The following is a 17,299-nucleotide window of genomic DNA, read 5'->3' as shown; positions in this document are numbered from 1 at the left end:
ATTGAGTTCCAAGAAACTCACGGATAGCCTGACGAGAAAAATCAATTTCCTTACCACGCACCCAAGTTTTGAACTCAAAGGGAACACCTTCAACCGGAAATTCTTCATTTGGAACGACATTAGCATAAAACTCTCTTACAATCTCCAAATGAAACTTAGGTGCAGGCTCACAAAGTTTAAGCCAACCATACTCCTCAATGGTGTTATGACACCACCCATAGGTTCCCTCATGATTGATTCTCACAATACGCTCAGGCCACCATGTCCTAACCTCTAGCTTCTTATACCTCTCCTCTTGGACATGACTCTTAAATCGGTTATGATTAAACGGAATAGCCCTAGGTGCTTGAGAAGAGCTGCCACCTTCGGTTCCGGTCTTTCGCTTCTTAGAGCCTAAGAATTTCGGTCCCATCTGAAATAATTAAAGAAATGGCAACACAAAACCAACATGTTAACATAAAAATAACAAAAATAAACAGCTACAATCAGAATCAAAGCAATAGAACACTCCCCCTGCATCAAACAAAAACAGGCAGAAGAAGGAATTTTTCTGAAATCCCCAGACCGCGCTAAGCGCGCCTACCGCGCTAAGCGGGCTCTGCGATTTGCAGAAAAATTCCCTGCGAACCAGGGTTGCAACCAAACATTTCCAGCACCCAAATTCTATTCTAAACATGTACAAGGCACTGGAAATCAGATTATATCACTAAGTTTTCAAAACACAAACCCTAACCACAAAATTTCTATTCCTAATCTACAATTAAACCCTAATATATAAAACAAGCGTAAAGAAATAGAAAAGGAAATGGAGAAGAAGCTGCTTACCTTGGTGATGATGAAGATGAAGAAAGAGCAAAGACTAAAATGGAGAAGCAAAGAGAAAGCAAGCTTAGAAGAGCAAAAATGGGGAAAATGAGGCACAAAGACCTCAAAACCCTATTTTCCTTTCAGAAAACGCGCTGGGCCGGGTCAGAAACAAAGGCCCAACCTTCAAAAATATTTTTTTTTCTCTGAAAAACCACCCGCGCTAAGCGGGGTCTGAAGCGCGCTAAGCGCGCATATCTCTGGAACTAAGGGTTCCAAAATTTCCAAAGCGGGCTAGAGCGCGCTAAGCGCCCTTGACAGAACACAGAAAAAATTTTCTTCTACCAGCAAGTGTAACTTTACCGGTAGACTAATTTTGGCTCGACCAGAACGCAAAAAACATAAACGGTAAAAAACACATAAAACAAGCTGAATATTTACAAATTGGGGTGCCTCCCAATAAGCGCTTTGTTTAACGTCGGTCAGCTCGACGGTCAAAGGCAATTAAGGATCACCAAACGATAAAACACAAGTTTCACGATTAAAATCGCTTCCTCGATAAACCTTCAACCTCTGACCATTAACTACCCATTCTTGCTTTGATTTTTGGTCCTCTATCACAATAGCCCCATGGCTTCTAACCTCTTTGACCAAAAACGGTCCGGACCATTTAGACTTCAACTTTCCCGGAAAAAGTCTTAACCGGGAATTGAAGAGTAAAACTAATTGCCCTACCTTAAAGTCCTTAATTCGAATCTTACTATCATGATAGAATTTGGTCTTTTCCTTGTAAATTGAATTAGACTTATAGGCATGCAATCTCATCTCTTCCAACTCATTTAATTGGATTGTTCTTCTCTCTCCACACAACTTGTGGTCAAAATTTAAAAGCTTCAAGGCCCAATATGCCTTATGTTCTAGTTCTACGGGAAGGTGACAGCTTTTACCATACACCATTTGGAATGGTGTAAGACCGATCGGTGCTTTGAAAGCGGTCCGATATGCCCACAAGGTTTCATCAAGCTTCATCGACCAATCCTTCCTAGAGCTAGACACAGTTTTCTCAAGAATTCTCTTAATTTCTCTATTGGTCCTCTCAACTTGCCCATTAGTTTGTGGATGATATGGAGTAGCCACCTTGTGCTTTACTCCATATTGCTCCAACACTTTCTCAAGCAGGGCATTACAAAAATGAGATCCACCATCACTAATTAATACTCTTGGCGTGCCAAACCGCGAAAATATATTTTTCTTCAAAAATTTTATCACGGTCTTACCATCCGCTTTGGGTGAAGCAATCGCTTCCACCCACTTAGACACATAATCCACAGCTACCAAGATGTATTCATTTGACATAGAGGAAGGGAAGGGTCCAACAAAATCAATGCCCCAACAATCAAATACTTCTACTTCTACAATACTTTGGAGGGACATTTCCTCTCTTTTCCCTATTCCACCAGTTCGTTGACAACTTTCGCATGAGGCAACATGGTGGTAAGCATCTTTGAACAAAGTAGGCCACCAAAATCCCGATTGAAGGACTTTTGTGGCCGTACGCAAACCATTAAAATGACCACCATACGGCGAATTGTGGCAATGCCACAAAATGCTTTTTGTCTCCTCATCCGCGACACATCTTCTCAAAAGATTGTCACTACTCAACTTAAACAAGTGAGGATCATCCCAAACATAAAAATTAGCATCGTTTAAAAACTTTTTTCTTTGATTCCAAGTTAGATCCTCCGGTATCCAGCCAGATGCTTTGTGATTAGCCATATCTGCGAACCAGGGTCTAACTTCTTGTACCATGTACAGTTTTTCATCGGGGAATTCTTCCCTCACTTCTTTTTCATTGTTTGTCACCTCGGTATTCACTAACCGAAACAAATGATCCGCAATCAAATTTTCTGTACCTTTCTTATCTTTCACTTCAAGATCAAATTCTTGAAGCAAAAGAATCCACCGAATAAGCCTCTGTTTTGAATCAGGCTTGGTGAGAAGATATTTGATTGCGGCATGATCAGTATAACACACCACTTTAGAACCAATGAGGTAAGAGCGAAACTTTTCCAATGCAAATACAATTGCGAGCAATTCTTTTTCGGTAGTGGCATAGTTAACCTGTGCCTCATTTAAAACTTTGCTCGCATAATGTATAGCATGGAATTGTTTGTTCTTCCTTTGGCCTAAGACTGCACCAACCGCATAGTCACTCGCATCGCACATGAGTTCAAACTCAAGCGACCAATTAGGAGCGACAATTATGGGTGTGGTAGTCAAATTTGCTTTAAGTTCTAGGAAAGCTTTTAGACATGATTCATCAAAATTAAATTCCATACCTTTGTTGAGCAAATTACTCAAAGGCTTTGCGACCTTGGAGAAATCCTTGATGAATCTTCTATAGAACCCAGCATGTCCCAAGAAGCTCCTTATGCCTTTCACGTTCACCGGAGGGGGAAGCTTTTCAATAACTTCAATTTTTGCCGGATCGACCTCAAGCCCCTTTGAAGATACCTTGTGGCCAAGAACAATCCCATCCGTTACCATGAAAGTGCACTTCTCCCAGTTGAGAACCAAATTTGTTTCAATACATCTTTCCATCACCACATCAAGGTTTTTCAAGCACAAGTCAAATGACGACCCGTACACAGAAAAATCATCCATGAACACCTCGATGCTTTTCTCAATCAAATCTGAGAAGATAGCCTGCATGCACCTTTGAAATGTTGCGGGAGCATTACATAGTCCAAATGGCATTCTTCGGTATGCAAAAACGCCAAAAGGACATGTAAAGGCAGTTTTCTCATGGTCCGCCGGATTCACTGATATTTGATTGTATCCCGAATAACCATCCAAGAAACAATAGAAATTTCTTCCGGCTAACCTTTCTAACATTTGATCCATAAAAGGTAATGGAAAATGATCTTTTCTTGTTGCTTGGTTCAACCTCCTATAATCAATACACATACGCCACCTGGTCACCGCTCTCGAAGGAATCAACTCGTTCTTCTCATTTCTCACAACTGTCAATCCACCCTTCTTAGGAACCACATGCACCGGGCTCACCCATTCGCTATCGGAGATGGGATAAATCATCCCCGCCTCTAATAACTTCACAACCTCTTTTCTAACAACTTCTTTCATGGTTGGATTTAATCGCCTTTGAGGTTGTGCCACGGGTCGAAAATCATCTTCTAACATAATCTTATGCATACAATAGGACGGACTAATACCCTTCAAGTCGGATAAAACCCATCCTATTGCTTCTTGATTCTGTGTCAACACTTCCTTCAATCGATGCTCTTCCTTGTTAGACAAACCACTATTAATGATAACCGGCTTAGTAGAATTGTCACCGAGAAACACGTATTTCAAGTGAGACGGTAACACATTCAACTCCACCTTTTGCTCTTCAACTTTAGGTTCATCCTTCAACTCTTCAATTTGAGTTTCAAATGGATTCATCTCATCACAAGCCTCTAAATTTCTCAAGCAATCTTCAATTTCCTTCTCTTGATCTTTGGTGAGAACTTCAAGAGCTTCCATTAAAGTCTTCTCAAGAGGATTCGACAAGTGCATTTGATTCTCCACTTTCATAATAGCCCTTTCGGTAGCATCGATTCTAAAACAATCATCGTCATCACTAGGATGCTTGATGGCTTCAAAGAGATCAAGACATAATTCTTCATCTTGGTACCTTAATTTCATTAAGCCATCATCAATATCTATCATCATTCGGGCCGTCTTCATAAAAGGCCTTCCTAAGATCAATGGAATCTCAGGATCTTCTTCCATGTCTATGACAATAAAATCAACAGGATACCAAAATTTGTCAACCTTGACAAGCAAGTCTTCCGCAACTCCATGAGGATGAGCTGTGGATTTATCCGCTAATGATAACGTCATTCTTGTCGGCTTCAAATCGTTGATTCCTAATCTTCTCACCATAGACAATGGGATCAAATTAATGCTAGAACCGGTATCTACCAAACCTTTGCCTATGTGAACATTTCCAATAGACACCGGTAAGGTTACCCGCCAAGGATCATTTGATTTTATCGGAGTAGTGCGTTGAATTAACGCATTACAACAAGAGCTCACCGTTACTACCTCCGGATCCAAGAATCTTCTCTTCTTAGTGATGATGTCTTTGATGAATTTTGCATACATTGGCATTTGCTCTAATGCCTCGGAAAAAGGAACATTGATTTGCAACTTGCTAAAGATGTCCAAGAACCGAGCATAGTGCTTTGCATCTTCTTTCTTTGACGGACCGGGAGGGTAAGGTAATTTCTTCACTTGTATAGAATCATCCACCTTCTTCTTTCCCTTCTCACTCACACTCAATTTTTTTCTCTCTTTTTCTACAACTTTCTCAAGAGTTTCTTTTTCCACTAATTCTTTCTCTTTCTCATTTTCAACTAAATCACCCTCAACATTTTTTTCTACTTCAATCACCCTATCTTTTTCACGCTCAACAATTTCCTCCTCAACTATCTCTCCTACACCCATATCAATATTTCTACCGCTACGAGTTAGAATTGACTTACAATGCTCACGAGGATTTTCTTGTGTAGTAGCCGGAAAAGGACCTTTGTTTTGATCGGCAAGTTGCTTTGACAATTGCCCGACTTGAGTTTCAAGGTTCTTTATTGCGGCATCTGTACTCTTTTGGCTTGCAATTTGCAATTGCATGAATTGGCTAAGAGTGTCCTCGATTGAAAGCTTTGTTTGTTGAGGTTGTTGATTGTAACCACCTTGATAAGGATTTTGACGATTCGATGGGCCCGCTTCCGGCCTCCATCCTTGTTGATAACCTTGATTACCTCTTTGTTGGTAACCTTGGTTATTGTTGTAAGGTTGTTGTTGTCTCCCACCATATCCTTGATTAGGATTAGACACATAATTCACCTCTTCACCCGGTGGAGGACAAAAACCTGTTTGATGGTCACCCCTACACAATTCACAACACATCACATGTTGATTTTTAGAAGGGCTCCCATTTATCTATTTGATTTGTTGAGGGAGTTTTGACATTTGTTGAGTGAGCAATTCTACTTGTTGTGTCAATAACTTGTTTTGAGCAAGTATTGCATCACTAGTATTCAATTCAAGAACTCCTGGTTTTCTTTGCGATGCACTACGGTTGTGTTGCCCTTGATGATCATTCAAAGCCATCCTATCAATGATAGCAATTGCTTCAGCAGCTGTTTTTGACATCAACGAACCACCCGCTGTAGCATCTAAAAGAGTTTTTGGTTGAGGTTGGAGTCCATTCCTAAAGATATGGATTTGAGACAATTCATCAAACCCATGACCTTTGCATTTTCTAACCATGGACTTGAACCTCTCCCATGCTTCATTGAGAGATTCATTCGAACCTTGAGAGAACACCGCAATAAAAGTTTTCGCTTCCATGAACCTATTGTGAGGAAAGAACCGATCCAAGAACTTCTCTTCTAACTCGTTCCAATTTGTCATGACATTATTTGGTTGATCAAGGTACCATTCCTTAGCTTTTCCAATTAAGGAATGAGGAAAGAGTCTCCTGAACACCTGTTCTTCTTGGTCTTCCGGAGCACCAATTGTTCCGGCGATCTCGTAGAACTTTGTTAGATGAGTAAATGGATCCTCGTGATCTGCCCCTGTGAACGGATTTTGGTATAATAATTGAAGTAACCCCGTCTTCATTTCGGAGTTTCTTCCATTGGCCTGATCACGAGCAAATTGTGCATTGAGACGAGGGCTGTTAACACATGACCCTCGAGCTGGAGGATCCGCAGCCATTTCTTCCTCAACCAAATTTTCAACCGGAGTTGAAGAAGAAGATGCTTCTTGTTGTTGTCTTCTTTCCCTAGCTAGTCGTCTCCTCCTACGAGTTTTGCTATTCTCTCTACGAGCAGTCCTCTCAATCTCAGGATCAAAAAGGAGTTGATCTGCAGGTATACGTCCTCGCATAAACTGTAATCTGAAAAACTAACCAAGCAAATTAACAAACACAAGGAAAATAAATTTAGAAACAAGATATTAATTATAAGACTCAATACAAAACAAACTATTGCAATGCTTGCAATATCTAAACAACAATCCCCGGCAACGGCGCCATTTTGTTGAAAGAGTATTGTGGTGTACTTTTCGTTTATATCGTATCCACAGGGATTATTGCGATATCACCGCCGTTCTATAGCCTATTTTGTCTTGAGTTAATGTTACTTTAGTTTTAGGTTTGCAAAAGGTCATTCAATCACTTTAGTAGCAAAGAGTAAATTAATGAAGGTTCTATGTTAAAGAAAATGCATCAAGATTCGATTTCATCGACCTAAGTTTGTATGTTTCCTTATAAATATATGCTTATGAACTTGCTAACGATCAATATAATTACGTATCAACACCTATATCGTCCGTGTCCGCAACGATATAGCTAGATTTACCGTATTGTTTAACCGACGATTTCTCCACCGTTTAAACAATACAAATAAAGTTTTAAAACCGATACTTAGTAAACATCAAACTCTAAATCCATGTCTGCAACTTATAGTTTGAAAGATGATGAGTTAGGTCTAGATACAAACATTGATGTCTCAAACATTTATACCAAAGAAAAAGCTTTAATAAACAAACTAAACCATCTATATTGATCATCACTTGTTCATACACATATATTCACAAGAAAAACATACAAAAGGCTAGGAAGATTACATCTTATCTTGATACAAAAGGGATTTAGCTATCCATGAGAATGGTAGCTTGCACAAGAAGGAAAGGATGAAGATCAACAAGCATCAAAGGCGATTAATCGACGATCAAGGCTTCCAATCTTCAACTCTATGTTTGCTACAGTGTATTATGCTCTTGTTTCTCTCTAAAATATCTCTACATCTCTCAGAATGTGATTTGGCCCCTAATCAAATAAACAAAGTTTCGCAGGCCGCGCTTAGCGCGGTGTAGCCCGCTAAGCGCGCCATCAAAAATTGCTTAAACCGCCCAACCGCGCTAAGCGGGCTCCAGACCTCGCTTAGCGCGGAACTCTCTGCCAGAACTTCCTTCTTTTCTTCAAAACCGCGCTTAGCGGGCTCAACCTCGCTTAGCGCGCTTCCTCTTTTCAGCAATCTTTGGCTTTGGTCTTGGAACATCTTCAAAGTCCTTTTTCCAAGGTCCAAGCTTCCAATTATCTAAAAAAAACTACAAAATCCAACATAGATTGCAAAGATAAGAACTATTCAACATTAATATAAATATAAGAATAAATATATACCAAATGATAATAAAAGACTACTATTAACCACAAAAGGACTTGAAAGTTACCAAAAATTACCTAAGATATTTACACAAATTGGTAACTAACACTACCATAACCCTCAATGGAGTGATTGAGCTGTGGGTCAGACCCAATGCAACAACAACATGTTCCTGGATGAAGTTGTGTGTACTACCCCCATCCACCAAAATATCAACAGTGTGATTAGCAATTTTACCTGTCACCTTGAATGTGTCTGAAGCTTGGTGTCTAGATAAAGCGTGTAAACTAAGCTGGGCTGGTGGAGGATCATCGTCGCTGGTGGGCTTTGGCACAACAATTGTAGCTTCCAATTCCATTGTCGTCGGAAACGCTTCTTCTTCGTCCGCAACCATTAAGAAGATGCGGCCACGACAGTTATGATTTCGAGACCACTTTTGATCACAGTTGAAACACAATCCCTTCTCCCGTCGTTCCGCCATTTCAGATTGGGATAGGTGGCGGAACCATGGCTTGACCGGTGGTGTAGGCAGAAGTCCGGGACCAGAACTTGCGGATGTTTCCGGTGGAGGACGGAGGGGAGGTGTGAATTTGGGACAATTCGCACGTTGTTGATCCAACAACTTATCCTCCTGTAAGCGCGCTAACCCTGCGGCCTGGGTCAGAGATGTGGGCTGGCGAGCTAGAACTTCGCGGCGTATATCTAACTTGAGTCCCGATATAAAACAACTAAGTAGATCCACCAGTGAAAGACCCACGAGACGGTTGGCGAGTGCCTCGAATTCCACCAAATAAGCTGCAACAGTGGTGGATTGAGTGAGTTTGAAAAGGTTACCACGAGGGTCGTCGTAAGCCGTCGGAGCGAAACGGGTCTCCAGAAGGTGGCGATTTTTTGGGATAGCTCGTCGAAACGCTCATCGGAAGATGGTTTTCCGGTCATGTTGGAGGTGGTTTTCTCAATGAGAGCACCAATGTTAAAACCAAATTCTCAGTTTCGAGGACTGAGTGCCTCCTTAAGAATATAGATGATAGAAATGGATTTGTTATTTCATTAATTGATACCCATCAAGGGAATACAACTCCTTAAATAAAGGAACTACAACAATACTTGCTAACAAACTATTTGGAATTATTCTATGCTGGCACAATTGCATAACAAACAGAATCTAATGAAAGATTTGCTTCTAGAACCATCAGCTGATGTCACTTGTATATCACATAGTTTTGAAGCTTCGTAGGTAGCTTGGTAATACGTTTGGGCTTAGTTTTGACTGACCTAGCTTCAGCAATCTCTATGGGCTCAACACTTGTGGGCTCCTCTTCATTAACCAAAGGGGTGTATGTAACAAATTCTATGTAAAGTTCTCTTATAAAAAATGGAATTACTTATATGAAACGCTAGTGTGCATGTTGTTTTGGTCGATATCGATGTGGTTCGTATTTCGTATGGGTTAGGTTGCATAATTTCAATGTTTATCTATGATTGTTAAGTTTATAGTTTTCTTAAGCTTTAAATATTATAAGTATTGTACTTCCAAACATTTTGATAATATGCTACTATAATATGCTACTGAATTAGTAGCATATCTCCATATTTTTAATAGGACTCAAATTCAATGTGTTCATTTATTTTAAGAGATTATCGGTTATGATTATGATAATGAAACAGGATGAATAATTAACCAGTCAGATTCATTCACAAGAGCTCACCACATATGGACATCTCAAAAGAAAGCAGAATTGGAAAGAATTTATATACGGGTGGAGTGTTGTGACCCAAGAGGTCATGATTTGTGCAACTAGTATATGCAATCATAACTTAACAGTCCGAGTAGAAGCATCAGCAAAAGGAAAATGTAGCTCATTGATTCTTAAAGTGTTATGTCGGATAATACAAGTATACACTGAGAATTGTTGAAATATAAAACAATCAGCAACGACTCAAGGTTTATTATGTTATATTGTTGGATAAGGCGAGTAGTGGTCTTTGCCGATTGTAATCATTTTAGTGAACTCTTTTCAATTTAAAGTTGTAGGTGTTGCTCATTTTTCCTGTGTGGGCATGAGGCACCTCGATATTTCTAGCTTATAGGGATTAAGCAAAATGGTTGATGGAAGAAGCGATATACTACCCAAAAAAGCCAAGATATCATACGAAGAAAACAAGTCAGGTATTTAAGAGGATAAGTCAACCGATTAGACAAGCCAATTGAACGTAATCTGAGGGGAAGTCAGAGGACATCTCAAAGCTTATTTAATTTAGGTAGCATGTACAAATCTCGGTCAAAGACTTACTCTCTAAAAGCCAGGGCCGAGAACGAGGACAAATGTCTAGTTATGATTTCGCTTATTGAAAGGCGAGATACGGTTTCTACCGTTTTTTAATTATGTAAAGAACTTGTTAAAACTACTTTAAAGCAAGCAGTGTCGTCCTTCTCACTTGCATGGGCAGGAAACACACTATTTCTGTTAGTTTCAAAACTAGGTGAGATTCGAACAATATGTAAATAAGATCAATAATAAACTTTGGCAGTGGGTGTAAATATAAACCTCTGAACCAAACTTTACGTCAACCTCGCCAAAGGCTCTGAACCTCCTCGGTCAACCTTGCTAGGGGCTCTAAACATCGGTCAACCTCGCCGTAAAGGCAAAAGGGGCTTTGAACATTAAGTTCAAGCATACTTAAAGCCTCTGGCATACCCGGTCAACCTCGCATTCGTGGCAAAAGGGGCTTTGAGCCTTAAGTCCAAGCGTACTTAAAGCCTCTGGCATACTCGATCAACCTCGCCTTCGCGGCAAAGAGGCTCCGAAACTTAAGTCCAAGCGCACTTAAAGCCTCTGGCATACTCGGTCAACCTCGCCTTCGCGGCGAAAAGGGCTCGGAACCTTAAATCCAAACGCACTTAAAGCCTCTGGCGTACTCGGTCAACCTCATATTCGCGGCAAAAGGGACTCTAAACCAAACAGGTAACTACCGTTATGGTAATTCCTATATGTAATAAATCTTGACAGGCTCGCTTTGGGTGCATTAGCCCAGAGTTACGGATAAACGGACGAACGCCCGACCTCAAATAGGGTTGGGGGCTCTTGATCCAAAATAAACACTAATGCTGATTTCTTAACTCGGCCGAAGATAACGTAAGGCCGAATCCCGTGAATGGGGCTTCACATGATTAAACCTGGGGCTCAAAATTGGCCAAATCCCCGGTTATGTCACAACCCGTACAAAATACTTCTTATCAGTGAACTTTGTACACGGAAAACTTTGCATGTATCCCGATATAAACACATAAAAATAACAATGAGCCGAAGTTATTAGCCGCCTGAGGCTTTACATGGCTAAAGAAAATGCATAAACTGCCATGAATTCTATTTTGAAAAGGCAAAAATAATTCCAGTCTTGTTTATGATCGAGCAATTAAGCCCTACGAACTTCGTGCTCGAGGGCTTGGATACATGCACCACGAATTATTTTAAGCCGTGATACTGAATGCTAAGAGCTAAACACAAACACCCTTACAAAAATACAAATCGTATCCTATTGGATGGCTAACCAAAAAGCAAGGATGGTCGGGGTGAGTCTTATTTAAACATTTCACCTCTACAAGATTTTACAGGCATCCCGGTTAGATAACTATTGGAAATACCAATTATAGGAAATAAATATTCCGTCCACCAGGGCATATGAACCCGACCTCAATGGATTAGGGCTTATTAAATTGACTATAGTCAAAATTGACAAATTAGCAAGATTTAACAAAATAAAATAAAATACTATGAGCGTGTCTTGACAAAGATAACGTTTAAAACTGAGGATTGCCATTTAACTCTTAAATCAGCGAACAAGATAAAGTAAAATTAATTTTCGGTTAAATCGTATCTCTTACTTATACTAAAGTCGGGTGGGATATATATCCCATACATGGGCATAAGACATGCTTACAAGGTACTAAACTCGACCAGATATACGCACGAGGCTATAAGTGAATAGCTAGGAGAATACAAAAGGCCTCAAATAAACATAAGCACAGTGCACTAAGAAAAAAAATTATTATCCAGGCATTACATAATGCATACTCGAAGGATGACTAAAACAATTGTGGATCAATAAAGAGAAAACTACAATTTTAATCGTGCCAAAAATCCTCCGAGGTCATGAGAAAAATCCACTCAGAAGTACCAACCTATGAAAACATTGAAAACCTTTCGTGATTCGGATGTTGTCAAACTAATCGAAAACCCATCCACTGGGGCTCTCCAATTTTTTTCAAGCATAAAATCTATCAGGTTCAAAGACTTCAACTAGTTGGGATCCCACTAGGACTCTCCAAATTTCTCCATCGAAGTCGCAGTTTTTTCCCCGACTTCAATAAAGTTGTAAAATCTTCACAAAAATGAACCAACATGAAGTTTTCCCATAACGGATCCAACATCAAGATGTCGAAGGTTAAAGACCAGGTCGACTAAGGACATTTTGTGGAACGAACTGGCTAAGATATGTGTTGGGGGATCTGAGTTCACACCTGGATTTTAGAAAAAAAATTAAAACACATTGAAACTATTTTGAAAAAAAAATAAATTTATTTGTAAATTAATAGTATCACATAAAAATCCGTATTCATTATTACTTCTTATCTACTTGACACTTCATCGTGTTCGAAATTGCAGCACCAATGGCCACCTTAGAATCAGCCATAACTGTATTCGCACCTCAACGTTTTCCAAATAACTACCGTTTCCTCGTTAAATCACCCGATTCTGTCAAACTCTCAACCACTTCATTCTCTTCTTCTATATTCTCTCATAGCCACAATAAACTTCACTTATCTTCTTTCAGAACCCGAACACCATGCTTCGCTTTACAAGAGGTAACAGAAGCAACAATTGAAGATGAAAAAATAGAAGAAACAGAGACATTAAACATCGATAAGAAGAAGATTGCTGTATTTAACTTACCTTGGTCACAGTCTGCGGCAGACATTAAGGAACTCTTCGCGGAATGTGGAACCGTAACCGACGTTAAGGTTGTTTCAAAATATGTTTGTAAGCTTTGTTTTGATTTTTCGAATCTAGGATTTTAAATTTCAATTATTGTTTTTTTTTTTTGGATAATGTTTTTTTTTATCTGTTTCATGTTATTGTTACAATGTTTATGATTGTGTAATTGTGAGAAATGTTTTATGGATTATTGTAGTCTACAATTTGTAGGTTATAAAAGGAAAAGATAGAAAGGGCAAAGGTTATGCATTTGTTACTATGGATTCTGCAGAAGAGGCTCAGGCTGCTGTTGATCAATTTAATGCTCGTGTAAGTTGATTCAATTTTCAATGTGTATGTATTCTGTTTGGTTTAATGATTAAGAATTTGAAATGAATTGTGGTTATGTTGTTTGTTCTAGAATGGATGTATGTTGTTTCCACTATTTTTAAGTGTGTTTTCAAATTATTACTCAGTGTTGTGTTTGATGCTTGTGTTTATGTCTTTGTCTGTAATTCATAGTTTGTATTAGATTAAATACTTATTTTTTTATCGGCCAACATGACTTGGATAGTTGGCTGGCATTCAACCATGGTTTAGTACTTTAAGGACACTGATTTTATAGCAAACTATCTTTTTGCTGTTAAATTTTTTCAGAAAATTCAGCATTATAGAAAAAAAATTAGTTTAAACTTGAAAAATATCAAGAAAGGTCATCAAAAGACCTGATTTGTGATAACATCTTTAGGAGTAGGCGCGGTGTTTGACACTTGTATGACACTAGTACGACACGCATCGGAAGAGACAAACAAATGTCAAAAAAGTCAAACAAATGTCTAAAGAAATGAGTTCTTTCTTTGATTGACATGATACCAAAGGTGTCAAGACAGATAAGTGTTTCAAACAAAATTTATTTATTTTCTTTGCTTCAACACACTTTTATACATATTTTGGACAAATCTCACACAAATCTTAAAATGCTAAACTTGTATTGAAGCAATGTTACGAGAATAAATAATTAAAGACATCAATTTAGGTTTGAATATTTTTTAACTCTTTTAATAATAGATGGATAAATGAAGCTCAAATAATGGTGTCAATGTTTTATGTTTTTGACATTATCGGTGTCAGACTGTCTGTGTTGTGTCGTGTCTCAGTGTTCGTGTGAGAGTCGGTGCTTTATAGTTTGTGATGTAGTTCTTGCTCTACTTGTTCTTGTGCTTCTCACACATGTATGTTTTACATGGTAATATAAAATCAGATAAGATAATCTTGACCATGCTTATGAACATGTATGAACTGTTATGATTAGCACCTATTATACTCAACTATGAATATGATATGTGTCCTAGGTTTTAGATACTATCCATGTTAGTGTGTTTGTGTTCCTGCTGTGTTTGGTGTCCATGTCTGTTTTCGCGCTTGTTAGTATTGCTGCCTAGACCAAATACTTTCAAAATTTGGATATAATTATTTTGACATCCAATTGTGTGGTTCAGGAAATATCAGGCCGGATAATAAGGGTAGAGTTTGCAAGGAGTTTAAAGAAACCTTCTCCTTCACCTCCTCCAGGCACCCCTCCAAGTCCCGCTCCTATCGAAGCACGTTTTGTAATTTATACATCCAATCTTGCATGGAAAGCAAGATCTACACATCTTAGAGACATCTTCGCCGAGAATTTCAAAGCACCAGTTTCAGCCAGGGTCGTCTTTCAAACCCCTGCTGGCAGATCTGCCGGGTATGGATTCGTTTCTTATCACACGGTGGAGGAAGCAGAGGCTGCCATTTCTGCCTTGGAAGGGAAGGTAGTTATCATCTCATTATTCATGGTCACTTGCTTATGCTATTTCTTTACCGATGTTGAATGATTTTCTATTCATGATTGATCTAAATTCTATGTGTCTGTCTTTAATCCTATTCCGTTGCAGGAGTTACTAGGACGACCACTTCGTGTAAAAATAAGTGAAAAGAAAGTTAAAGAAGCTAGTAATGAAGAAGGTGAAAAACAAGATGCTGATGCTCAAGTAGAAGGTGAAAACCAAAATGCTGATGCTCAAGTAGAAGTTGAAAACCAAAATGCTGATGCTCAACTAGAAGGTGAAAACCAAAATGCTGATACTCAACTAGAAGAATCATAAATCCTAACTTTCCTTCTACTGATTTTTGGACATGGTTATGGTATGTGGATTGAGCAGTAACCTCTACAAGCAGATACCAAGGACGATTTCTTGCATTCACATTCTTTTTGAACTAGGTTGAGTTTGACACATCTTTAAATTGTGCAATATTTAAGATTATTTTCAATATAGTTTTCCTAATAAGTCTCAAGTCTGATTTTCTTTCTTGGTTCACAAATTTTTTAGTGTATTCGTCTAAGAGCTTTTTTTGGGGCATATAATGAAAAAATTCATATGGGACCACCTGAATTCCAAACATATTTGAGATTTTCCTTGGTTTCACATATGCTATTGCTATCCCCTAAGGCCATAATGGAAGAGAGAAGGTTCATTGTCTGTGTATGTATGAACATAAAAGATGAACAATGATTACCAAATTCACATTATGTCTCCATGTTGAAATAATTGTGCAATCCGCTTTTAACACATTTTAACTTGCACTAAAATCATATTTAAACAATCTACGAGGAGATTGTCGGTTTAATAAGGTCGAGTTAAACTCACTTTTAAGTTTTAAGATGTTATAAGAGCATGTTCAATATTCACTAGACCACATGCTATCATAATTCTGCTCCTATCGAGACATTCAAGATCTTACTAAAGATGTTCAATTTTGGACACGAGATGCAAGAGGTATTTAGAGTCTCATATTGGATGAGAAATGACTTTAACATAAGTTTATTTAAGTGAAAACAATCATCGTTTTAAAAACTCATTCACTTCTGGTCTTTAGTATGTTAATTGTTGGTCTTTACTATGTTAATTGTTATGTTAATATTTTTCCATTTGTTAAGGATTGAACTGTGATCTTTTAACTCCTTTAATTAGGGAATCCTCTTCACATCTACCAACCAAGCTGATATTCAAGGACATTGATTTTTCAAGGTTGAATTACATTCGACTCAAATTTTAAGATGATATTAGAACATATATACGATACGTTGAACCTCAAGCTACTAAGTTTCTACCGTTCGACCACCACTTAGTTAGTCAGTTATAAAAGTATGTATTAAGAGTCTCACATGAGCAATAACGTAGATATATATTTGTAAATAAATTAGAGCATTCTAATAGCATCTATAACCAAAATCATGTGTAGTCTAGCAATTTGAAAATCACCTTAAAACTCACAACTATCTGATTTTGTTTATCCTTTATGAAAACCAGAACCACACAATTATATACAGAAAAAGAAAAGTAATGAATAAAGAGAAGATTCAATGTTTTGAGAACCAAGTCCTAATACTAAAAAAAGTGACCTCAAGGTGTATACAAATGAGGGTTATCTTTAGTTCTGCTATTGTCAAAAGACTCAAAAAGAGTTAGTTCAAGACGTTATTGGCTTTTGTGCATATGATTATGTCTCTACATAACATGAAAAATGGTCCTAGTCCAAGGCATAATGTCAGCCATAATTCAAGTGAATGATTTCAACACATAATTCTAGTATTCTTTTACTAACTTTATTGCTCATTGATATTCCTTAATTCTTTTAAATAGTTTTTTTTTTTTTTGCTTAAAGTGAAACTATGTAAATGGATCAAAGCATGTCAAACATGATATTAATTTTCTTTATCATCCCAAATATTCTCCCACTTTGGAATATTATATTTTGCTAATGAAGGGTCACAAAATGGCTAGATCCAAGGGTTCAATTATTCTAACCATATTATATAAAATGCAGGGTATCGTTTGATTTGAAAATTCCTAGATAATCTCAAATCTAACAAAATTTAGTGGCTTCGGAGAGAAGAAAGTGAAGTTGAAAAGTGAAGAATAGATTGCTCAAGGTGTGAGCAAATATTGGTTGATTAGGTGATTAGTGACAACTATATATTTGACTATAATAACTTGCTTTAAAATGCATCATATCTCTTATTTACTTCACCTTTATTCCCTCATCAACATATTCTCATTATCAAGTTGACTAGATATATAATTAAGGTTATAATATTTTTGTCTGCAAATTCTATCTCAGAGAAATCAATATTATTAGGTTTGACGTCATCACTAGAGTTCGAATCCTGATAGTCACAGTTATTTGTACGAATTTCTAGAGATTATTAGCATTTCGTCTATGTAATAAAAAAAAGTTATAATATTT

The 17,299-nt window shown here is 38.0% G+C and overlaps 1 protein-coding gene across 1 annotated transcript; it reads left to right on the top strand.

Moving 5' to 3' along the window:
• The first annotated feature begins 12,657 nt into the window (after positions 1-12,657).
• On the top strand, positions 12,658-15,357 carry LOC131646613 (29 kDa ribonucleoprotein A, chloroplastic). The gene is made up of 4 exons (XM_058916610.1): positions 12,658-13,065; positions 13,250-13,348; positions 14,518-14,823; positions 14,947-15,357. The coding sequence occupies exons 1-4, from the start codon at positions 12,715-12,717 to the stop codon at positions 15,154-15,156; spliced, it is 966 nt and encodes a 321-aa protein (XP_058772593.1). The 5' UTR covers positions 12,658-12,714; the 3' UTR covers positions 15,157-15,357.
• The last annotated feature ends 1,942 nt before the right edge of the window (positions 15,358-17,299 follow it).

This window comes from Vicia villosa, linkage group LG2, assembly GCF_029867415.1.
Source record: "Vicia villosa cultivar HV-30 ecotype Madison, WI linkage group LG2, Vvil1.0, whole genome shotgun sequence".
NCBI lineage: Eukaryota > Viridiplantae > Streptophyta > Magnoliopsida > Fabales > Fabaceae > Vicia > Vicia villosa.
The sequence above is the reverse complement of the archived record's forward strand: the minus strand, read 5'-3'. Positions and strand labels throughout refer to the sequence as shown.

Bases quoted from the DNA above. Each gene is read 5' to 3' on its own strand.
- LOC131646613 (XM_058916610.1), top strand. From the start codon at position 12,715: ATGGCCACCTTAGAATCAGCCATAACTGTATTCGCACCTCAACGTTTT. The intron at 13,066-13,249 runs GTTGTTTCAAAA...TACAATTTGTAG, and splicing joins GAACCGTAACCGACGTTAAG to GTTATAAAAGGAAAAGATAG. The intron at 13,349-14,517 runs GTAAGTTGATTC...TGTGTGGTTCAG, and splicing joins TTGATCAATTTAATGCTCGT to GAAATATCAGGCCGGATAAT.